The 25,841-nt window shown below is 32.8% G+C and overlaps 2 protein-coding genes across 2 annotated transcripts; both read left to right on the top strand.

The window, feature by feature from the left end:
* The first annotated feature begins 8,947 nt into the window (after window positions 1–8,947).
* Window positions 8,948–11,311, top strand: LOC131597743 (phosphopantothenoylcysteine decarboxylase subunit SIS2-like). The gene is made up of 3 exons (XM_058870419.1): window positions 8,948–9,176; window positions 10,991–11,124; window positions 11,261–11,311. Exons 1-3 carry the CDS (start codon window positions 8,948–8,950, stop codon window positions 11,309–11,311), a joined length of 414 nt encoding a protein of 137 aa, XP_058726402.1.
* A 70-nt stretch (window positions 11,312–11,381) lies between these two features.
* LOC131597744 (uncharacterized) lies at window positions 11,382–13,439 on the top strand. The gene is made up of 5 exons (XM_058870420.1): window positions 11,382–11,881; window positions 11,980–12,100; window positions 12,181–12,471; window positions 12,554–12,655; window positions 12,861–13,439. Exons 1-5 carry the CDS (start codon window positions 11,382–11,384, stop codon window positions 13,437–13,439), a joined length of 1,593 nt encoding a protein of 530 aa, XP_058726403.1.
* Window positions 13,440–25,841: the final 12,402 nt, after the last annotated feature.

A 25,841-nucleotide genomic window follows, 5' to 3' on the forward strand; every position in this document is an offset into this window, starting at 1 on the left:
CAATCTCAACAAACAAAACTGCCACTCCTGGAACTTTGTTGAGCATAACCCTACCATGTTTGAATCAGATTGTGGTCTGCTTAAGATACTTTAAACTCCTTCTTGATAAGGTGTTTTTCAATCTCACACATTGATTAACATACTCCTTGAACAGAAGAGATTCTTCTTTATCCTTAGCTGTGTTGATCCGATCATAGAACTTTTGTCTTCATAGTCATCTTCACTAAGTGAAGTCTTCATCATGAAAGTAATTGTGTATGGCCAGAACACATTACTTACATCCAGATCAGAACCTGCCCATTCTAATCCACATTATGTCCAAACTGCCACTCTAGACAATAATGTTGCTTTTTCAAACTTCCATATATTCCTAGTCCTTCTATTGGGGAATATGTGCTTGGTGATGTTGATACTTAAGACACAAGTTCATCTGAACACAAACAAACTCTTGACTGTCCATAGAGATAACACATCTCTATAGAGGACTTGGAACACAAGAAACGAATTGTGTTCACAACTCGAAACAAGACTGTTTATTCTTTACCAAACAGTTGTAAAGAATGACCTCAGACTTAACAATGCCTGAACACTACCCTTAAACCCTATGATTGACTCAATTAGACAATCATAACCTAGACTCTAGACACTTCTCATATTCGAAAGAAGAACATAAGGGACTCAAAAAAGACTCAAACAAAACAAAAAGACTCTATAATCCGGAGCAATTTAAACAACATACCTGGACTTCACTTAAAGTCTTGATCAAGAGATGTTATTTGAGAACAAACTGCATCAGGTGGACTTGTGCATAGGTTGGATCATGCACTTAGATCAAAACAAGTGATACACACCATCAATTCATGTCGTCAGATTATAATGCAAAGAATATTCTTTGCTGGTCTTTGAGAATAAACATGACTTGAGTTATGTTCTGAGGATTTTGTGTGACTCTGTTCTTCTTTCTTTAAGATTAGTCTTTGAGAGACTTTTCAAATGAAAAGAAGTAGAAAAACATTGTCTTTGCTGATCTTCATACTCTTTTACTCCCCCTGAGATATACAACTTTAGGACATCTTTGATGTTTGTCCTTGAAGTTCCCTTCATTTGGAATTTGCCATAGATTCCAAGTTTAGAAACCTCAGTTTGCTTGCTACACAAGATCCAGATTGCCACATTCTGTAACTTGGAATAGAAGAAACTATGATTGTATAACCATAAATTGATCTTCAATATACATGTCTGAGTTGTTTTATACAGACTTTGTAAATATCCAACTCCCATCAAGATATTTTACAGAATCAGTATCCCACATCAGAGACTCTTGCCTTCTTCTTTGATGTGTGAAGATAATTGAGAACTCATGGTTGTAAGAACTTCTTCTCAGCATCCATGTTCTAAACCTACTAAGTACTAAGTCTCCTGTCAAAGTACTTACCAGCTTTTCAGTTAGAATTTGCTACTCACACTAGGTCATTCTGACTGATTACCTCTTCACATTTGTACTTTATGTTCTTGGCAAATACATAAAATAACTGAAGATCTTGAGATGTTGTAACATCAGATGTGACATCATCCTTCATGGTTCTTGGTTAACATCTTTAATGTCAAATTGAACATACTCAGGTTAATAACAGAATAATCCAATAGTCAGCAATATCCAAACACATCAAGGGATGAAATAGCCAGCATCTGAATAACTTTTTCTTCAGACTTTAATTCTGATTTTGAGATGAAGGATGCCATGGTCTGTACCTGTAGAGGAGATTCCCTCAGCTAGGTTTCTGGAACAGACTTAGTCACAGCATAACACTGAATTAGTCAGATTCATCTGACTTCCTTGATTTAAAAACATACTACCCTTTCTGGATAATAACTAGGGCAGTACACATTCTTAACCATATTTCACTGTGACAGAGATACAATATTCAGCTCCAACAACTGCTCTATCGTTATGAATACTTATCTGGTTTCGTTGATCAGAGGAAACTTACAGATATAGGCTCTTCAAAATTACAACATAAAGGATTAGAAAGGAATACCTTTATGAGTTTTTCTTAGTGGAACTGAGCACATGTTAATCGTGTCCTGATTAACTTAGCCAAATGTCTCCTCTTCCATATCAGGAGTAGGTTCCAAACCAATGTTCTCACACTACATTAGTTCAGCACCAGAACATCTGTTCTTCAGCTGGTAGCTGCATACTAGTTCTTAATGTCCCAACATCAGATAGGACATCTGTTCCTCCTTCTAGGAACACTTCAACCTTGAAGATTTCAAGGTACACACTTGCAGATAATTATGAACATCATTGATCAGGTGACATTCATCAGCTCTAATAAACCATGCCATTATGAGTGGACTTGAGAGATTACTCAAGTATCTTTGACACTTTAATTATAGCTGTCAATACCTGCCATACATTCTGTTGATCCTTCATAACCCTAGGGTTTCTTAGAGATTATGCAGCGGAAAAATAGTCATATATCAACAGAATTCACACAATGCTTACTTTAAGTGTTAGTAGTAAGCATGACAACTACAGACTGAGTATTACTCAACCTTGCACAATGCTTGCTTCTTCACCATGCAACTGATTAGACCAAACCAAAATCCTAACTTAATGAACTCACAGACAACAGAGGTTACCTTATCACTCCCGCATGAAGGTTATGATGAGCTTCTTCTCTATTCATAGATACCAGTTGAATTTGTAGTTAAATTCAAGTTCTTCAATCCCGCATGAAGTCCTTGGACTTAGCACTCTTCGTTCCAGCATCACAGCTCTTAGGTCAGGTTGATCTAATCACATAGGTCCATCCTCCACTTCAAGGGACCATACAATATGAACATTATTTGTTCAAACACTCTTCTGCTTTTACCATAACCAGAATTTATCCCTTACGGATCTCTTCCAGAAACAGACAGGATGCTTGCTCTGATACCAATTGAAAATTCTGGTATGACAGACTCAAATGTCAATTCTGATGTCAAGACATCAGATCTGTTATTAATGTAGCACAAGCACAATACAAGGATCCCTCATTATTTGATTACTCTTAAGAAAGAGTCAATGAGACCTAGGATCACACATGTTCAACATACATAATCAGATTATAATATTACGTGGTTCTGTATAGGAACATCTAACACTTCTGAACCTGATGTTATAGACAAAGTCATAACATTCATAACTGAACAAATAATGCAGAAGATAAATAACACAGTTAATTGTTAACCCAGTTTGGTCTAACTACCTACTCTGGGGGCTACCAAGCCAGGAAGAAGATTCCACTATCAGTAGTACTATTTTATACAAACAACCTCTGGTTTACAAATAAACAACCTCTGGTTTACCTAGTCACTACCCAATGCAATCTCTATCTCAGAACTCCATCCAAGATAAGAAAACCTCTGCTCACTCCCCGGTGATACCTAACTGTTACAACCCTGCAACAACTATTTACACAATTAATAATGAACACATACATGATCTGCTCCACAGCTTCAATCAAACTTACAATACTCAAATCTTACCTACAGGTTTCGAGTTAGGACAATCACTTCTCTAACCTACAGGTTTCGAGAAGGACAAATCAGTGACCTTCCCACAAACCGGGAGGTTCACCTACACGTCTAACCCTAATGACTACATCTTTCTAAGTGCCGGTTAGCTTGCAAAACTAGGTTACAAAGTTTCCTATTTATAACTTGATCCCAATTGGACTTGGGCTTACAAATCGCAGCACTCTGGCTGTTACAAATCACAGAAAATATTCTACTACAAATAAGGTCTTTTAATCCTGAGTTTCCTAATTTAGAAACTGCTAAATCCTCAATCTTCTGATCTGATTCTTCCTGAATCTTCAATCTTCTGATCTGATTCTTCAATTATTCTTTTGACCTTTAAATATGCGCCACATAGGATTACATAATATTCACATAGAATATTCTGTATCTGTTTTAAACCAAACTGAATCTTCCTTCCAGTTCTGCAGGCGCGATGTCATGAGTTGATGTCATGACATTCCTTTTAACATCTTTCTTGTACCTGTTTTGTCTTTATAAACTTGCAAGATTCACATTAGTATTATGTTTTACTGCTATTATGTTTTAACCAAACATAGATGCCAATCAGCCAATAAAAGCACCAACAATCTCCCCCTTTGGCATATTTTGGCTGAAACATAAACATGCAGTAAAAACATAAACACTTCAAGACACCAAGGAAGAACAGAATGTTACATTCTCAGAATTGGGTTTACCTTCTGTTCTTCAGGACTTGGACCATATCATAACATCGTCAGTCTGCTACACCATTTTTTACAGTAGCAAAATCAGAAGATGTGGTATTCTTCTCCCCCTTTTTAGACACAATATGACAAAGAAAGAACCAATGTCATAATATGCAGTGGATCATTTTCATGCAACACTGATGTTCCTGACGAAGATGATGGAAGAAGCTCTGCGTCTTGGAGGACCAATGGTGGCATAAGAGACCCCTTCCTTAGTCTTGTACCAGAAACCAAATCCTAGCACAGACCTCGAGAGAGGACTTGAGTGAAAACTGTCCACCTGTCCTAGTAACTCAGAACACAAATCACAATTGTGTTCATAACTCAGATCACAAATCACAACAAGAATAATTCCTATACTGAAGGTTGTATATAGTGGAATATCTTTGTTGTTATTACAGAAAAACCCATGATAGAGACCATCAACATCCCTAGCCCGTGTTTTCCTTTTTCTAAGATGGTTTTGGTACATCAACCCATCACAATACCAAACCCAGACTCGACTCACAAGAACGCACATGAACGACATTTTGAGAGAGTTTGATTTCTGCAATTCACGGAGATGCTATTATATAGCAAATGAAGATCCTAGGAATTAACGAAGGTCTTTGGTCTTGTTCAATGGTCAAACGGTTAATTAGGAAACAGTTCAACAAGCTTTTACTCTTTCCAAAGCAGTTTTTGACTGTTTTTCTGATAGGAGTTATCTTAAATTACCAGTGCATGCATAGTCATTGAATGAACTTTACACCGACCGCTGATGTGTAGATAAACTTCAATTCAGATTTCCTTGTTTGACTGTGAAGATTCAATGTCTTTAAACATGTCATGACATTGTGTCAGACATTGTCACTTTTCTTTCCTTCAGGCACATAGCCCAAGATTCCGTAAAAGATTAAGACAGAGCATCAATTGGACCAATTAACAGACTCCCTACTTACTCACTAGTCATAGACATAGACTTCTGTTGTTTTTGAACACCTTGAGACTGTTAGCACACAACTACCTCATTAGTGTAGAGAAAGAATAGTGGTTACCAGTTGCACATGGTTAACTTGAACCACTCAAATAATGACAAAAGTACACTACAAGAAACAAGCTCCCTAGCTGCTTAATATAGTGACATGATTATCATGTGTTAAAATTATGGTTGTTCCGACGTGATAATCACGTCACTACATATTATATTAATAAAGTATTACAAATTACATTACATTTGTGTGTGTCAGCATATTTATTTTTAAAAAAAAAATTAGCGCCATTATGATCACGTCGCTATTTGAAAAAAAAATTAAATAAAAATGGGCGGTGGATTTCAAATGGGGGGAGTTTGAAAATTTTAAAATTCAAACTAGCGACATTGATTCCACGTCGCTAATAATAAAGCTGGGAAAGTAATAAAGTTGTCTGACTCAAACAGACAATGATTAGACCTTTAATGACCGTTGCATTGCTAGCGACGTGATACACACGTGTGTATCTAGCGACGTGATTATCATGTCGTTGACTTGCATTAATTCCAATTAATATATGACTGTTGTGGCTTGCGACGTGATTGTCGTGTGGGAAAGTGGCGACGTGTAAATCACGTCGCTAATTATGTTACATGTTTCCCAAATTTGCTTCGTCTTCCAGACACATTCTATTCTTCATTTTCTTCATTTCCTTCTAATTTCCTACCCTCTTCAACTCTCTCAAACCCATTTTCTTCTTCAACTCTCTCAAACCCATTTCCTTCTCCAATCTCTTCCAACATCACCATTTCAATTAAGGTATATCTCCAAACCATTTTAATTCCTTATTCCATTTAGTAAAATATGTTATATTGGGTATTATTTATGTGTTGCTAACAAAAATCTGTTTGTTGTAGATATTTTTTTTGCATTGAAGGAGCTTCCAGAGGAACATTTGAAGAAATTATAGAGGAAGATAGAGGTATTTTAGCATTTATATTTTATTTAATGTGTTATTAGGTATAGTTTTTTATTTTTGCAGGTATAATTTATTTTATTATATACACTTTAATGTTATATAAATCTGTTATATATGTTATATATAATATGTTATATATATATATATATATATATATATATATATATATATATATATATATATATATATATATATGTTATATAAATCTGTTATATATGTTATATATAATCTGTTATATATGTTATATAATATGTTATAGATATATATTATTAAAAACAAATTATTAAAAATATATTATAAATGTTATTAAAAATAAGTTTTTTTAAAGAATTATTAAAAACAGAATATTATATGTCTTAAAAAGTTATTAAAAACAGAATATTAAAAACATTATTAAATAAGTTTTTGAAAAAAATATTATATGTTTTAAACAGAATATTAAAAACATATTTAAAAAGTTATTTTAATAAGGAATATAGTTATGTAAAGAAATATTAAAAACATATATATATATATATATATATATATATATATATATATATATATATATATATATATATATATATATATATATATATATATATATATATAGTTATGTAAAAAAAACAGAATTATTAAATTATTAAAAAGTTATTTTAATAAGGAACTTTCTTTTTAAAAAGTTATTTGTTTGTTACTTTTTTTTTACTAAAAAGTATTTATATTTAAAAAGTGAAAATTTTTTTTATAATAATTTTTGATAGTTTTTTATAAGAAAATAATAAATTTGATTGATAATTATTAAAAATATATAAAAATAAATATTTTCTAGAAAATTATTAATTTATAATAATATTTTTTATGGGAATTTATAATAATCTTTTATATTAGTTTGGAGAAATGAAATTGGGGAAGAGATTGGGGAATTAATTTTTAATAATTAATTCAATTTTAAATGATAACTAATATGTATTAAAAATTTAAAAAAAGTTAGAAATTAAAATATTTTGAAAAGGATATTTATATGAATAGATTAAATATTTAACACGAGAGTAAAAAAAAACATGTTGAAAGACTTTATAGTAATAGATTATAAAATCTTACTTTATGTTGAAATATTTTTAAAATTGATTGTTATATATAATTTTACTTTAAAAATTGTCTATGTATTAAAAAATTGATATAGAAAACACCATTGTATAGAAAAAAACAATGTGATGTAGTATTTTTTTTTAATACCTAACTTGTTTTAAAATAATATTGTTTTAAAATTTGTTTAGTTACATGATGTGATGTAGTAGGTTGAATGATTTAATATAGTTAAATTTTAATTATAGTTACTAAAAAGATAATGATTGAATATGTGCAGTATGAAGTATTATTTGTACTATCGTAGTTGGATGTACGATAGATTGTATCCAGGAAGAAGTGGACTTAAACCCAATTTTATAGAAGGAGTTAATGGGTTTATAAAGTGGGCGTTTGCACAGGAATGTTGTCGAAGCGAAGGGGGAGTTAGGTGCCCTTGTCTTAAATGTGATTGTAGACGTATAATTAGTGACCCAGAGGAAGTAGAACGTCATTTGTATAGAAGAGGTTTCATTGAAAATTATTGGGTTTGGACGTCTAATGGTGAACAACTGCCGATGAACGTGCCAAAGACTAGCAATACGCATGCTTCAAGCAGTCGTCCGACTATGGAATACGAGGAAAATTTTAATCTGATGGGTGACATGGTTGAGGATGCTTTCGGTGTGAACGTGACCTATGATCAACCTGAAGATTTTGATGCGGAAGAGTTGCCGAATGAGGAAGCACAAAGATTTTATCAGTTGTTGAATGAGATGAATATACCGTTGTTTGAGGGGTCGTCAGATTCAAAGTTATCAATGTGTGTGAGATTATTGGCTGCCAAGGCAAATTGGAATGTCCCTGATAGGTGTTTGGAATTCTTCATAAAAATGATGTTGGACTCAACTTCAATGAAAGACAACTTGCCTAAAACTTTTTATGATGCAAAGAAGTTAGTGTCGAGGTTGGGTTTAAGTGCAAGAAAAATTGATTGTTGCACTAATGGTTGCATGTTGTTTTATGACAATGAGTTTGGTACTAATGATGGATTGTTGGAGGAATGTAAGTTCTGTGAAAGTCCAAGATATCAAGTCCAAAGTAAAGCCGTTAACCGTCAACAAACACGTGTAGCAGTGAGGTCCATGTTTTATCTCCCGATTATACCAAGGTTAAAAAGAATGTTTGCTTCAATGCATAGTGCAAGTCATATGACGTGGCATCATACAAACAAAACAATTCCAGGCACTATGCGACATCCATCTGATGGCGAGGCATGGAAGCACTTTGATCGGATGCATCCTGATTTTGCCGCAGAACCTAGAAATGTCAGGCTGGGATTATGCTCTGATGGATTTACTCCATATGTCCAAGGGTCGGGAACTGCATATTCTTGTTGGCCAGTTATTGTAACCCCTTACAACCTCCCTCCCGAGATGTGCATGACAAAACCATACATGTTTCTGACATGTATCATTCCAGGCCCGTCGAGTCCAAAAGCTGGAATTAATGTCTACTTACAACCTTTAATTGATGATTTGAAAAGGTTGTGGATTGGAGAATGCACTTATGATATATCCCGTAAACAAAACTTTACTTTGCGAGCTGCCTTAATGTGGACAATTAACGACTTTCCAGCATATGGCATGTTGTCTGGTTGGGGTACGCATGGCAAAATGGGTTGTCCGCATTGCATGGAACACACTAAGGCTTTTACGTTGGATAAAGGGATGAAGAGCTCGTGGTTTGACTGTCACCGCAGATTTCTACCAAGAAATCATACCTATAGAAAAAACAAGACGGATTTCAAAAAAGACGAAGTGGTAAGAGATCATCCTCCACCTCGATTGTCACCAGGTGGTGTATGGGAACAAGTTTGTGTACTTCCAAAATTCACAGATATTGGTAAGGCATTTAGAATTCCAGGATACGGGGTCGACCACAATTGGACAAAAAGAAGTATATTTTGGGACCTCCCATATTGGAAAGATAATTTGTTGCGCCATAATCTTGATGTTATGCATATTGAGAAGAATTTTTTTGATAATGTATTTAACACAGTGATGAATGTTAAAGACAAAACAAAAGATAATGAAAAGGCTAGACAAGACATGGAAAAGTGGTGTAATCGAAAAGAGTTGGAGTTGAAGCGTCAACCGAATGGAAATTTTTTAAAACCCAAGGCTTGTTACACTCTGACTTCACAAGAAGCTAAAGCGGTTTGTCAATGGTTAAAGGAATTGAGGATGCCTGATGGGTATTCTTAAAATTTAGCAAGGTGTGCCGATGCTAACACTGGGAAGTTGCATGGTATGAAAAGTCATGATTGCCACATTTTTATGGAACAATTGCTACCAATTGCGTTCGGCTCTCTACCCAAACATGTGATTAACCCACTAACAGAAATTAGTCATTTCTTTAGAGATATTTGTGCTTAAACTTTAAGAGTGGACGACATCATTAAGTTGGACCAAAATATTCCAGTCATTCTCTGTAAGTTGGAACAAATATTTCCGCCTGGTTTTTTTGACTCCATGGAACATCTACCTGTGCATCTTGCATATGAAGCTTTTCTTGGAGGACCTGTTCATTATAGGTGGATGTATCCCTTTGAAAGGTTTATGGGTGATTCTAAGCAGTCAGTGAAAAATAAAGCTAGGGTTGAAGGGTCAATATGTGCACATTACTTGCATCGGGAGACAACACATTTTTGCAGTCATTATTTCAACAACTTGGTGTTAACTCCAAGAATCATAAGGAATCCTGTAAATGTTAATGAGAGAAGTCAATTCACATTATCAGTCTTCGGGCTTCCAGGCCGTCCATCTGGAAAGAAGGTTGTTCATTGGTTGACCCAACAAGAAATGCAATCTGCACATGTTCATGTCTTGATCAACTGCGTTGAAGTTAAACCATATCTTGAGGAAGTATACCCAACTATTTTATTTTATTTATAGTGTGAAAATAACCTTGAAACTTATAGTGTGTTTTTTTTAGGGAATTCAACAACTTCTATTTGCAAAGTACCGGTGTACAATCAACATCCAGTGTCATTCATGATCAATTTCCAATATGGTTCAAACATAGATTGTCAGGCATTGTTACACCGACTCCAGAAATACTCCATTTGAGAAGTTTATCTGAAGGCCCTAATCGAAGCGCAAATGAATGGCACACATATTTCGTGAACGGATATAAATTTCACACTGAGACTTGGACTGAAGGGAAAAAAACAAAAAACAGTGGTGTATTTGTAAAAGGAGTTACAGATGGGGGTGAAGATGACTTCTATGGCTTTGTTAAACATATCTACGAGTTGGAATACAATTACTTGGACTCCGAAAATAAAGTTGTCTTATTTTATTGTGAATGGTATGATCCAACTAGAGGCACAAAAATAGACAAGACACATGGTACTGTTGAGATTCAAATGGGCCGAAGGTACAAACAGTATGACCCTTTCATAATGTCACATGTTGTTAGGCAAGTTTATTATGTTCCTTATCCTTCATTTGTGCCACGTAAACGAGGGGTTTATGTTGTAATTAAAACAAAACCATTGGCCCATATTGAAAGTGGCGATCTAGTGGAAGATCTTGCTTTCCAAGTTGATGAAGTTGGACCAATTAATGAAGTGGTTGCAGTTGAACAAACTACAAGTTTGTCTGATACAACAGTTGAGGGGTATGAAGTTGATGCGTCTATATTGTTGGTTGAAGAGCAAGATGATAATGAGGATGATATAGATGAAGAGCATGATGATAATGAGGATGATATAGATGAAGAGCATGATGATAATGATAATGATAATGAGAATGATATAGATGAAGAGCATGATGATAATGATAATGATGTATATTGATGAGAACATGTGTTTGTAATTATACTAATGAACCATCTATTGAATGTTTTAATAAAGATATATATTAATGAAAATGTGTGGTTTGAATATTTATATATTTGATTAATTGTGTATTCTATATAAATAGGTAAAATGCGTCCCCGGTCTGAGAAGACTAAAGGTAGACGTCCGAGGGTAGTGGTATGCGACTCACTTCAGTCGACAGTATCTCCCCCCCCCCCCCCCACACACAGACTCAGCTAGACCGCATGTCTTTGGCCAGCACTCAGCCTCTTATGCCATTACTCTCCTCTCCATCTTTTATTAGCCCACCTAGCTATCCCATCCAGCCGAGTGGGGGACCTAGCTATTCATTCCAGCAGAGTGGGGGACCTAGCTATCCATTCCAGCAGAGTGGGAGACCTAGCTATTCATACCAGCAGAGTGCTGGACCTAGTTATTCATACCAGCAGAGTGCTAGACCTAGCTTTCCACCACAGGTCCCCCCAGGTTTCCAGCAGACAGGGGGATCACACACCTCACATCCGACACAGGTGCCCCCATCCTTCCAGCAGACAGGGGGATCACACACCTCACCTACCACACATATACCTCCAGGCGGGGATGATCATGTGGAGGCAGATCAGGATGATATTGAGCAGGCTGAGGATGATGTTGTGTTGGATGGCGATAATCTTCGGGGGGACGATAATCCGGATGAGATTCAAATCGTCGGTGGCAGATATTATATTACGCCCGTCGGAAATAAGTAAGTATCTTATTTATAATTTTTTAATTAAGTTTACATTTACTTTTTTAATATAAATTTATATGTAACGCATGCTAATTCAAATTATTGTTGTTTAGTTTTACTCCGAGTCGGACATCTGCAAAGTGTGTGAGCTATGTGATTCAACAAATGTATAAAGATGCTTGGACAAGATTTGGAGAAGTTCCAAATAGAGATTATTGGTTTAAAAAATTTAAGGTATAATTAATTTGTTTTTTAACTATTGTTTATTTAAAACATTATTCTAATTTTCTAACTGTTTATGTTAATGTTAACAGGAAAAGTGCACATGGGATATTTTGAGCGAGAAGGTTGTTAAAAAAGTCTTTTTCATCAGAGCATCAAAAAGACTTTCTGACACCTTACGACGTGTTAGAAAGCGTTGGGAGCGTGATGGTAGTATTCCCCCTTGGATGGGCAAAGACACTCTTGATAAACTTCTGGTTTATTGGGATACACCTGAATTTAAAGCTAAGTCTGAAAGTGCCAAAAAAATGAGGGCATCTGAAAAAGGTGGGCACATTAATGCTGGTGGAAGTATAAGTACCTACGAACATATGCGGCGCATGGTAATTACTGCCACTTATATATTGAAGTTATGTTTTGATTAATTATTATATGTATTTAATTAAAGTTAATTTTATTATTTAGGAAAAGAGGTTGGGGAGAAAACCACTCATGGTCGAGTTAGTTAAGGAGACTCGGACGAAAAAGTCGGGAGAGTATGTTGATGAGCGTACACGGCAAGCTTTGGTAAGTTATTCAATTTACTTTATGAATATTTTTTTATATTTAATGACAATTTTGTGACGTGATTTTCACGTGGCAACTAAGAAGTTGCCGCATGATTTACAAGTGGCAACAGAAGTTGTGGCATGAGAATCATGTGGCAACGTATTTTATTTAAATTAATTTAATTTAAGTTTTCTATTTAATATTTTTATTGTATGTGTATGAGGATTATCAAGCAAGGCTTGTACAATTTTTGGTCATTAATCCGCAATTTACTCCTAGCGAAGGACAACCGCTTCATCCAGATGTTGATTTTTATATTTGGAATGAAGTCATTGGCGGAAAAGGTCCTAATGGATGTTTTTTTGGTGGTGGAAGTATGGCGGGATGCTTGAGAAGTGGTGATAGAAATTTATTTGAAAGAGTAAGAGATGGGGAAGGAACGTCACGCCCATCACAATTGTCCCCGCAAATGATAGAAACAATAAGACAATTGGCGGTAAGTGAGGCGAGACGCGAGTCAGAGCAACGTGAGATGGCGTTAAAAGCCCAATTAGAGGAGCAACAACGGCAAATAGAGGCAATGACGAAGAGGCAAGCGGAGATGGAGGGGCAACAAAGCCTAATAGAGAGAATGGCCAAGAGGCAAGCGGAGATGGAGGAGCAAATGCGGCTATTTATGCAATTTCAGGGAAGCGGTAATCAATTGTTTGGTGGAAACGTTGGAGTTGGTGGTGCACCGGCAAATCAACAAGATGATGAAGATTTAAACCTCGATGATTTTCCCGATCCAGGAGATACTTAATTATTATGTAATATTTATTATATTTTAGTTTTAATTTTAATTTTAATGGATGTAAGATATTAAATTTTAATTGATGTATGACACATTTTAATTTATATTTTGTTTATTATTTATTTTCTATTTTTTATTATATTATTCAATAAATATTATTTATTAATATCAATTTTTAAATTATTTATTAATTATATTTTATTATATTAATTACATTTCTTTATTAATAATAAAAAAACTTTTTTAATAATAATATTTGAGTTATATTTAATTAAAAAGAATTTTGTTTAGTGAAGTGGTTTACATGTCACAAATATAGTGACATGAAAATCACGTCGCTAACTTAATTTTTTTTAAAACGAATTACGCTTAGTGACGTGATTTACATGTCACTACATTTGTGATATGTAAATCACGTCGCTAGGTTAAAAAAGTAAGAAAAATATTTGTATTTTAGTGGCATGATTCCCACGTCACTAATTAGTGACATGAAAAACACGCCACAAACTGACTTCGTTGACTGTGCCATCCCTGCAAACCTGCTGCATGTCTGCTGTGGCAGAAATTTGCACAGGAATCTGTGTAGTATGTAGCGACGTGATTTGCATATCACTAAATAGTGACGTGAAAATCATGTCACTACTAGTTTACCACCTATCCCCCTCGACATATTTCTCACGTCGCAAATTTAATGGGGTGACGTGATATTGATTTTTGTGGCGTGTTTATCATATCGCTGGAGACAGTATTTTTTGTAGTGGTATCACATTTTATTCATGATGTAAAAGTATTTTTAATCAAGAATTTCTCTTGACAAAAGAAGTTACTCCCCCTATCAGAGATAGTTTGAGCTCCCACAGACAGAATAAGCTTGAAATGATGAATGGAAAATATAAGACACATCTTCATATCTTCAAGAGTCACACCCTCTGTTCAACAATTCTGCTGAACACACTCATTATAACAAATTTGTTTCTCACACCTCTCCACCACCATCATACTTTTTCTTATAAAAGTAAATATATTTTTAACTTTTTATTGAAGAGAATAAATCAAATACTCTATGAAAGGAGTAATTAAATTTTTAAGATGAAAACAAGTTAGATTTGATATAAGAAAAAAATTGAAGTTGGATTAGATTGTTATTGGGGCAAAGAGTGCACGCGTTGTAGCCTAAGAAAGGAACAAGCCGTAACAAAGTAGACCCTCACACCACACCACCACAATCATACTTTTTTTCTTATCTTTTATAACAAATTCAATATAAAGATGGAAGACTCATTGAATAATATAATTTACTATTATTTGTAAAAATTAAATAATAATATAGTATTAGTTTAAAAATAAATTATTTTATCCTTTAAGTTTTTTACGGTAATTTGGTCACTTAAGAGGATCCCAAACCAGATAGGTTCATAGTACATACACTAAAATCTATTTTTGTGAAATCTTCCAATTTTTAATGCAAATTATTTTAAATAAATTATTTATATATAGAGACCTACCAACCAGTGCCTTTCACTATAGTAGGGCCATAGAACAAAACAAAGACTGCAAAATAAGATCTGTCGATCTCGTATTTGCTCTTCCATCCTCAATTATGAGAACATTGTTCCCAAAAAATCAAGCCTTTTTTTATTTATTTAAAAAGGTACACAATCCAAAAAAAATTCATTTTATAAATATAAACTTTTGATTGAATCAAAACACATTAAATATTAAATAATAAATTTCAATTTTTTTAATGGTAAAAAAATTATAAAGAGGACGTCGCTAATCAAATTTGGTCGTCGATACTCATTTAGCATGTATATTTTTACCATGAGATATAAATTTTAGATTTTAGATTTTCAATTTTTAATATGCTTGCTGCCTGTACAAATATTAATAATTTTTAAAATTTAGGAGTTGATCAATTATATGTTCTTGCTCTCTCTCACTTTTAGCGAATTTTTACAAAATAAATCTAAACGAATCAGACATTACCGTTTACCACTTTTATATGTCATACGTTCGAACTCGCGAATCGCAATCAAATTATATTTATTGTCTAGGTTAATTTAAATGATTAAATATTTTCTTAGGATAAGGACAAAAGAATATATGAATCATATTTTAATAATTAATTTGAAAATCCCACTATTTAAAAAATAATTATATACATCATTGGTCTCTCTTTTCATCACAATAGACGTCATGATCCACAAACTCACAAGAAGCTCAAACTGATCACATGGATGCCTTGTTGATAAGGCATGGCCAAAAAAATGTTATATCAAAGTAGGGTCAAAATATTATGAAAGTGACATTTGTCACACACCCAACCATCAAGCCTTATATTCATATCATCATGTTTCTAACTCCAAACCATAGTGCAAAAAATCTAATGTTCACTTTCTGATTTGACATGTTTGGGGATCAGTTTCTGATTAATTATTAGTTAAGTCCTTTTCTTCATGTGACTTCATTGTTATAAGCCTCTAGTTAATTGGTTGATTAAAAAAGTAATTGACTCTAAGATTTAGCTTTTGCTTAAGCATGCTTAATTATAAAGTCTTGTTTTCTTTTAGGTTTGATTGATCAATTACAACATCAATGGGAGCATCGTACCTACTTTATATTATTTATATATATCATATCATATGATAGTTATTTAAATGACGACAACCTGTATTGCAAACTAAAGCATGAGCATATATTAAATAAATATGATAGCTTTATTATCGTTGAAATTGTAGTATCTAGCTTTATTAAATTATGTTTATTTATTAATAAGATTGGTACAATTCAGGACAAATAATTGAGGGCTTTTACATAAGCATTTACATATATAGAAATACTAATAATATTTTTAAAAATAAAGATAATTAAATATAATTACGTGACTCTTCCTTCACTTTAACTTGAGAGAATCTACATTAACCTACATACTTAAAAAAATGAATTTAATCACTATTGTAAACTTTTCTTTTCGCAATTATTTAATCAAACTTTATTATATTAGAAGAGGTGCATCATGTATATGCAAAAGCATAACAAAGCTATAGCTATGTGTGTAGTAGTGTAGCAATACTGCAAAAGCAGTGGTGTACACAAGAATAAAATGCACTTATTAAATAAAATGAAATTATGTTCATCTTTTACTATGGTGGTGCTATCATTCATATAGTTTACTGACTTTCGCTCTCTAACTAACTCTTGTTAAGTTGTAACAAATTTACAGTTACACTTTTCATAAATTTCAACTACTCTTTATAAATTTTAAGAACTGCAATTTCATCTTCATGATTCAACTTTTGAGGATTTAATTTGTCACCCCTGAATTGATTTTGGCACTGCAAAAAACGAACGAAAAGACCATTATAACCCTACTCAAAGTTTTCACCATTTTACCAAATTCATGTTTAGGAATCAAAAATTTCAAAATTCTTGGGTAAAAATGAAAATATTTTCTTCGAAAAGTAAGTAGAATATCGGAAATTTGAGATTTTCAGAAAGAATTTCATAAAAATTTGAGAAATTCTGGTACTTATCGAAAATTCTGAAATTTATGGTAGTTCAAATTTTTTTCAAAAATTTCAAAATTTGTTTAACATCAAATTTTAAAATAAATTTTATTTATTAAAACGACACTCATTGTGAAACAGATGGAGTACTATCTATCTATTAAACATCAATTGCATGAACTCTCTAAATTACATTTTTACTATAAATTATTTACATTAACAAAAGAGTATTTAAGCAATCAAGTAATGTTTATCTTTTCTATTCTCATATTCTATTTACAACATGCTATGTGTCCAATGTTAACAATAAACTATATATTTAACTCTTTTCAAGATTGACACGTGACATTCATTTTTCAACTATTACCAATTAAACCACAATTAGATATTACATACACCAATTCTCTCTCTGGATTAAAATTTCAAATCTCTCTCACATTTCTTTTTCCTACACTTTCACACTTTTATTTTAATTTTTTTCTCTATTTATTTCTTATCACTAAAAATACTATTAACCTATATTATAATTTTAATAAAGCTAACAACTTATTTTATCTCACGAGTCACTATTATCAACATAATATCTACTTTATTTTAATCAATTATTGCTTTAATTTGAAAGAAAAAATCTTTATTTTAGATAATAATTTTTTTTTCTTTCTCCATCTCACGGTTCCTTTTTTTTTCGTTGGTAAGGTTGTTTAATAAAATAAAATTTATATAATTATTTCAAATTTTATAATTAAGTAAATTATTTCTAATTTTAGATGTGTATCTAAATACATTTTATATAGTATCAAATAATTTTTTTATCTCATCTACTATACAAACAATTAATAAAAGATTGACCAATCTGACTATTATGCCCCTAGTTAAAAATTTCTTTACAAATAAAAAAGGGCAATTTGGTAACTAACAAAATCACATATCACTTTTCATCCTTTCAATAACCAAGCGCCAATTGTCGGCCTCTCATTGGTCCAACTTTTTAACTTTTCAATAACTAACTTTTTCTCCCCAACACACTTCTTCTCTCTCTTACTTAAATTTTCAAATTTCTTTCACATTTCATTTTCCCACACTTTCTTACTTTCATTTTAATTTTTTTTCATTTAATCACAAAAATTATTAATAATATATTTTTTTAACTTTAATAAAATTAAATATTTATTTATCTCACGGGTCACTATCAATACAATATTTAATTTATTTTAATCGATGATTACACACTTTCTCTTTCTTAATTAAAATTTCAAATTTCTCTCAAATTTTCTTCCCACACTTTCTTACTTTCATTTTAATTTTTTTCTCTATTTATGTATCAACTCTAAAAAACAATTTATTTTTTAATTTTAATAAAATTAAAAATATTGTAATATCACGGGTCACTGTCAACATAATACTTATTTTATTTTAATCAATCATTATTTTTATTAGAGAGATAATATCCTTATTTTTTAAAAAAAATTCTTTTCTTCATTTCACGATTTTTTTAAAGATTATTTAATACAATTAAATTCATATGATTATTGTTCATTTTACAATTGTATTTAAATATATTTTATATCAGATCAAATAAAATTTTTATTTCACGGGTCATTATCAACAAAGTATCTATTTTATTTTAATCAACAATTACTATAAATTGAGAGATAATTTTTAATTTTAAATGTTAAAATTTCATTTTTTTATCTTCATCTTCCAGATTCTTTTTTTATATAATTAAATTTATATAATATTTTTTATTTGTAATTAAATCATTTATTAAAAATTTATATGTATCTAATTAATTTCATACAATATTAAATAAATTTACCCGTGCGGAAGCACGGGTATCTTACTAGTGGATCATTATAAACACAATGTCTATTTTATTTTAATCAATAATTTGTTTTGATTTGAAAGAAAATTTGTTTTATAAAAAAATTAAAATTTCCTTTTTTTTCTTTCTTCTTTTCTCGAGTCATTCTTTTTTATTTTTGTATGATTATTTAACACATTTGAATTTATATAATTATTTTTTATTTTAAAATTAAAGTAACTCATTTCAAATTTACATTTATAAATAAATATATTTTATTTCGTCTTTAATAAATTTTCCATTTTACGAGTCACTATCAGCACAATATATATATATATATATATATATATATATATATATATATATATATATATATATATATATATATATATATATATATATATATATATATATATATATATATATATATATATATATATATTATTTTAATAAAAAATTACCTTGATTTAAAACATAAAATTTTTATTTTTAAATATTAAATATTTCTTTTTCTTTTATTTCACGAGTCCTCTTTTGTTTTCTCCTTTTGTATTTTAATACAATTGAGTTTATATAATCATTATTTATTTTATAATTAAAAATTAATTTCAAATTAAAATACATATAAAAATATAATTTATATCGTATCAAATAAATTTACGCGTGCAGCCGCACAAATATCCGACTAGTTCTCCTACAAATTAAATATTTAAATTCTTTTTTATAAATTATTTATATATAAAAATATTTAAATATATTTTTATATGTATTTAAATTTAAAATTATATATATATATATATATATATATATATATATATATATATATATATATATATATATATATATATATATATATATATATATATATATATATATATGGCATATCATATGAGAATGTCATTTTAAATGAGAATTTGAGAATGAATCTGAACCATTGAATTTTAAAATAAATGGTGGAGATTATGTGTGAATTTTTTTTCTCTCTCGTACATCATTTATTTTAATAATGGAGGAGAGAGAAAAAAAGATTCATACATAATCTCCACCATTTATATTTATATATATATATATATATATATATATATATATATATATATATATATATATATATATATATATATATATATATATATATATATATATATATATATATATATATATATACACGCACAAAGAGGTTTTATAAAAATATCTTTCTATTGATTATTATTATCAATAAACTTGTTATCTTAAATTCCTTTATGAATATTATCTTTATTTTATGTTCCATTTTAAAGTGATTTTCTCTTCAATCAAAAATAGGATTTTTTTTTTATATGATAGGTTGGTTTAAGATACACTCTACTTTTAAATGCATGGAGGGTTCCATTTATATAGAGTTTATCAACTAAAATTATCTAGTTATAAATCAACTAGATAATTTATTTTGTGATGAAAAATGGAGTATACGTTGAAGCAATTAGATTTTGTGTTGACGTAAGCGTGCGGAAACATTGAAGTAAAAAGAAAAACGGAAGTGAAAATATTATTATTCAAAATTGAGTAATGAATGTATAAGTAAACAGGCTATTAATAGATAGTGATATAGCCGTTGTAACTACTTGTGCTACAAAAGGGGGAAGTAAGTTACATAATACAAAATGGGCTTTTAGGTGATATTGTTAACGGACTTAAGTATTCAAACACCCCCCTCAAACAGGAATGGATGTCTAACAGTCTAAGTTTGGAAATGCAGGAGGAAAAAGAACCAAGGTGCAGTGATTTGGTGAAGACGTCGGTGACTTGGTTGGTAGAATAAATGGGCATCTGGTGAACAGTTTGGGTCTTGAATTTTGTCACTTACAAGGTGGCAATCCATTTCTATGTATTTCGTGCGTTCGTGAAAGATAAAATTCGTGGCAATTTGAATGGCGCTTTGATTATCACAATAGAGAGTGACTGGTGAGGGATGAGGAATTCTGAAATCACGAAGAAGAAAGAGTAATCATTGGGCTTCGCATGACTTGTTTGCTAAGGAACGGTATTCTGCCTCGGAAGACGATCAGGATACGACAGTTTGCTTCTTTGTCTTACAGTTGATGATGTTGTCTCCGAGAAAGACGAGCAGCGTGAATATGTGTTGATGTTGGTTTCGCAGGGTATTGGCTTAGCCTGCAGACAGAAAACATAATGTCAGGTCGTGAGTGGGTGAGGTATAGAAGCTTACCAATGATGTTGCGAAAGATGGACGGATCAGAGATGAGTTCTTCATTTGTTGTGTCGAGATTGAGACCAGGTTCAATAGGAGTAGAGGCTGGTTTGGAAGCAAGGAGGCCGTTGTCTTGCAATAAGTCCAGATAATATTTGCGTTGGCACAAAGTTATCCCTTGGGAGGAGTGTGCAATTTCAAAGCCTAGGAAATATTTAAGAGTGCCCATATCTTTAATACTAAACTGTCTGTCCAGAGTATGTTTGATGACAGAAATCTCTGAGAGATTTGTACCTGCAACGATTAAATCATCGACATATACAAGGATAATAGTAAAGCATGCAGAAGTATATTTAGTAAATAAAGAATAATCTACCTTAGATTGTAGGAAACATAGTGTTGTTAGAGTATGTGTAAGTTTGTGGTTCCATTGTCTGCTGGCTTCTTTTAAGTCGTAGATGGATTTTTTTCAGTTTAGAAACCATTTTTGCTGGTAGTTTCATTCCTAGTGGTGGTTTCATGTATACCTCTTCTTCAAGATCACCATGAAGAAATGTAGTGTTGATATCCAATTGGTGGATGTGCCATTTATAAGTGGCAGCTATGGATAACAAAAGCCTAATGGTGGTCATTTTGATGACAGGGCTAAAGGTTTCTAAGTAGTCCAGACCTTCAATTTTGGTGTAACCCTTGGCTACCAGCCTGGATTTGTGTCTGGAAATTGTTCCATCAGGGGAAAATTTTAACTTAAAGACCCATTTGCTGCCAATTGCCTTTTTTGTTGGGGGGGGGGGGGGAGGCTGGTTATGTCCCAAGTATTTGTGTCATGGAGAGACTGCAGTTCATTTTGTATAGCTTGTTGCCATGAAGGGTCAGTCATGGCAGCCTTATAGGATGTGGGCTCAATGGCAGTGGTGATGTTTAGAGTGAATATTTTATGTGGAGAATATATCTTATCATAGGATAAATAGGCAGCCATAGGGTAAGGCATATTACCTGAGGAAATGGAATGAGAGGGTTGTGGTGTACCTGGAAATGAACACATTCCTTGTCTTGATATCATATAGAATATAGCCCTTGACACCTTATTTTATACCCAGGAAAATACATTTGTTAAACCTTGAGTCCAACTTAGTTTGGTGTACATGTAAACTGCAAGCATACACTAAACAACCAAAAGTCTTGATAATAGAGTAGTCAGGAATAGAATTGTGAAGTAAGGTAAAAGGACATTTGTTGCCAAGCAACTTAAAGGGCAACCTGTTAATTATGTGCACAGCATAGGAAAAAGCATAAGACCAGAAATTTTTTGGCATGTTGGATTGAAAAAGAAGAAATCTAGTGACACCAAGTAAATGTTGGTGTTTTCTTTCAACAAGGCCATTTTGCTGTGGTATGTAAACACAGGAAATTTGGTGTTCAATAACTTGAGAACTGTAAAAATCTTTTAACATAAACTTTGCCCCATTATCAGACCTAATTACCTTAATAGTTAACTGAAATTGAGTTTGAATAAATTTGACAAAATTCTTAATTAAAACAGATGTTTCAATTTTGGTTTTCATTAAAAAAATCCAGCAGTATCTACTATGATCATCCACAATGGTAAGAAAATATTTGTGTCCATTGATAGAGGGAATAGAAATGGGCCCCCATATGTCCATATGTATAAGATCAAAACAATGAAGAGTAGTAGTGTTACTAGTATAAAAGGGCAGTCTTGATTTGTACAAGAGTCTCATAAGAGGTGTGACCTAATCTATTATGCCATAAGGTACAATTATGTATAGAAGGGTTGTTGGCCTTATTAAGAGAAATAGCAGGTGAGGTAAGAGTGTAGAGGCCATTGTGAAGTCTAGTTGCACCAATCTTCATCAGGGTATGTGTGCCCTGTATGAGACAGTGAGAGCTAGTGAACAAGCAGTGACACTGCAAAGAAGCACAAAGTTTTGAAATAGAAATAAGGTTTGTTGAAAAAGTTGGTATATATAAAACATCATGAAGTTGAAAATTACTATTAAAAGTTATGGAACCAGAGTGAGCAGTGGTGATGGTGATCCCATTAGGGAGTCTAACAATAATAGGTGTGATGGTGTGAAGGCTGGTAAAAAAAGTTTTATTATGACACACATGGTCAGTAGCACCAGTGTCAAGCAGCCATTCAGAAATATCATTAGCATACATATTGTGGATGTTAGATATACCTGAGTGAGAAATGGATGTGGTTTGAAGATGCTGAATGTTTGGTGCAGAAGTATTGTTGATGTGTTGAAGCAAGGCAAGGAGAGCCCGTTGTTGCTCGACAGTGAAGCCAATATTATCAAAATTAGCCTCATTTGAACTTGATGCTCCTTCATCATTAGCAGGTTCATCAGATGTAACCAAAGCTATGTTGGCCTTCTTAAGATACGGAGGGAAGCCATGTTTTTTGAAACAAACTTCAATGGTATGGCCAAGTTTGTTGCAATATGTGCAAATCTTTAAACCTTTAGATTTAGGGTTTTGTGAATGTTTGATGTTAGAATCAGTGGAGCGATTTTTGGTAGAGGGTTTTTGAATCTGAGCAATGATTTTCTCATCAGGAAGAGGAGTGAAAATCTGTCTTTCTTGTTGAATGAGCATGGAAAAGACTTTGTTGACACTAGGGAAAGGACTCAATGGCATAATCTGTGATCTAATAGGCGCCTATTGGTCATTAAGACCTTTAAGAAATCGAATGACATAGTCATTTTCCCTATAGGTTTTGATGGTAGGTAACAATTGACAGTGACAAACAGGTTCACATTGGCAACTAGGGAGGGGTCGAAAATTATCAAATTCTTGCCATAGCTTTTTAAGAGTGGTGAAATATTGAGTAATGGATGGATCACCTTTTTTTTAGCGTAGATTTCTTCTTGAAGATCTAATATACGAAAGATGTCTCTTTGATGGTATCTTTCATAGTGTTCTTCCCAAATCTCCTTAGCTGAATCAATCCAGAGGATGCTTTCAAAGATTTCTTTACCAATGGAATTTGTGATCCATGCCATTACAATGTTATTGCAGCGGTTCCAGAGGATGTGATTGGGATGGGTAACATCAAGGCGAATTAGGGTTCCATCAATGAACCCTAATTTTTTCTTGGACATGAGTGCTAACTTCAGAGATCGTGACCATGAGTGAAAATTGGTGTTGTTGAGAGGTGGAGTAACAATGACCAAATCGGGGTTGTCACTAGGATGCATATAATATGGATCTAAGATATGTTGTTGAAAAGAACGATTATTGGTAGAATTAGCCTTGGTGGTGCATTTTGGTGAATTCTTTGGCGAAGAAGATTGTTCGTCAGAATCAGTCATGAAAAGAAAGGAAGGAAAAAGGATGAAGGTGAAAAAACGAAGGGTGGAGAGGGAAGGGATGAAAAAGGATAAGAAAGAAGGAAAGGCATGGCTGGGAAGGGAAGAAGAGAGGTGGGGGGAAATATCAGAGGAATCTTTCTGATACCATGTTGACGTAAGCGTGCGGAAACATTGAAGGAAAAAGAAAAACGGAAGTGAAAATATTATTATTCAAAATTGAGTAATGAATGTACAAGTAAACATTCTATTAATAGATAGTGATATAGCCGTTGTAACTACTAGTGCTACAAAAGGGGAAAGTAAGTTACATAATACAAAGTGGGCTTTTAGGTGATATTGTTAATGGGCTTATGTATTCCAACATTTTGTGTTGTTTTCTTTTAAAATGAAGTTATATTGATGCAAAAGAAGATTGTTACAAAACGATAGGGGGGACATCCACCAAAACCCTATCAAGAGGCACTAAACCTAAAGAATGGCAAGCCAAGCCGATTCTTAACAAAATCTGCTTGAATATCAGCAGGTATGGAATAATAATAAGTTGGATCAGTTAAACTAAGGCCTAGGTTAGCAAAAGCATCAGCACAACAGTTGCCTTCCCTATAAATGTGGGAAACAAAAAAGTTCCAATTAGAGACTATATTTATACAATTAATCCACCGATTCCTTATATGCCAAGGAACCAAAAAAGGAGACTTGAAAGCCTTAACAACTGTTGTTGAATCGGTTTCCAACCAAAGATGATTCCAATTATTCTCATGGGCGAACTCAATTGCAAACATCGCACCAGAGAGTTCGGCAATGAGAGAAGTGGAAGAACCTAACCCGATGGCAAAAGCACCAAGAAAGCCACCATCACTATTGTGCACAATACCTCCACAAGAAGAATTCCCATTCGGAGCAACCGAAGCACCATCACAATTAATTTTAATCCAATTCAAAGGAGGAGGATTCCAAATAACCTCAATAATTCTCGGAGCACGAGGAGGTCTAATAGTAACCCGGAAACTCTTCAGAATCGTAAACTCCTGCATATCAATAAAAGATCCAACGGTGGTGCCGGCAGCCAACGAAACCGCATCTAAAATATGAGAGAGAGATGAAGAAATACTAGCTTCAAGATTATGGAATCTCACCTTGTTGCGAGCTTGCCAAATTGCGTTAAGGACAAAAATCACCACGGCACAGTGTAAAGCTTTACACTGCCCAGAGCTCCGCTTGCTAAGCAAAAGTTTCACATCATCCCAACCTTTAAATGAACCGTGGGAATGGAGCATGTTAGAAACCCAAAACCAGAGCCGAGAAGCGAAATTGCATATGAAGAATAAGTGATGCGAGGATTCTTCCTCCTCCTTACATAAATCACACCGCGAAGGAAAGGAAAAGTTCCTACGCTTCCACTGATAATCGGTGGCAATATTGTTATGAAGCAATTTCCAAACCATACAAGATTTTGAGGGCGGAATAGTTTTAGCCCAAATCCAACGCCACCATTCCGATAGAAGTCCTTTAGGCCTCTTGAACTCATAGCTGATTTTAGGAGAGAGATCCCCATTGAGAGAGTGCTTCCAAACTCTA

The sequence above is a fragment of the Vicia villosa genome, linkage group LG4 (assembly GCF_029867415.1).
Source record: "Vicia villosa cultivar HV-30 ecotype Madison, WI linkage group LG4, Vvil1.0, whole genome shotgun sequence".
Classification (NCBI taxonomy): domain Eukaryota; kingdom Viridiplantae; phylum Streptophyta; class Magnoliopsida; order Fabales; family Fabaceae; genus Vicia; species Vicia villosa.

Excerpts from the sequence above, each read along its gene's own strand:
- LOC131597743 (XM_058870419.1), top strand. The coding sequence starts at position 8,948 with ATGGGTTGTCCGCATTGCATGGAACACACTAAGGCTTTTACGTTGGAT. Across the intron at positions 9,177-10,990 it reads TCCAAAATTCACAGATATTG|AGCAAGATGATAATGAGGAT; the intron begins GTAAGGCATTTA and ends TGTTGGTTGAAG. Across the intron at positions 11,125-11,260 it reads ATGATGATAATGATAATGAT|GTAAAATGCGTCCCCGGTCT; the intron begins GTATATTGATGA and ends CTATATAAATAG.
- LOC131597744 (XM_058870420.1), top strand. The coding sequence starts at position 11,382 with ATGTCTTTGGCCAGCACTCAGCCTCTTATGCCATTACTCTCCTCTCCA. Across the intron at positions 11,882-11,979 it reads ATTACGCCCGTCGGAAATAA|TTTTACTCCGAGTCGGACAT; the intron begins GTAAGTATCTTA and ends ATTGTTGTTTAG. Across the intron at positions 12,101-12,180 it reads ATTGGTTTAAAAAATTTAAG|GAAAAGTGCACATGGGATAT; the intron begins GTATAATTAATT and ends TAATGTTAACAG.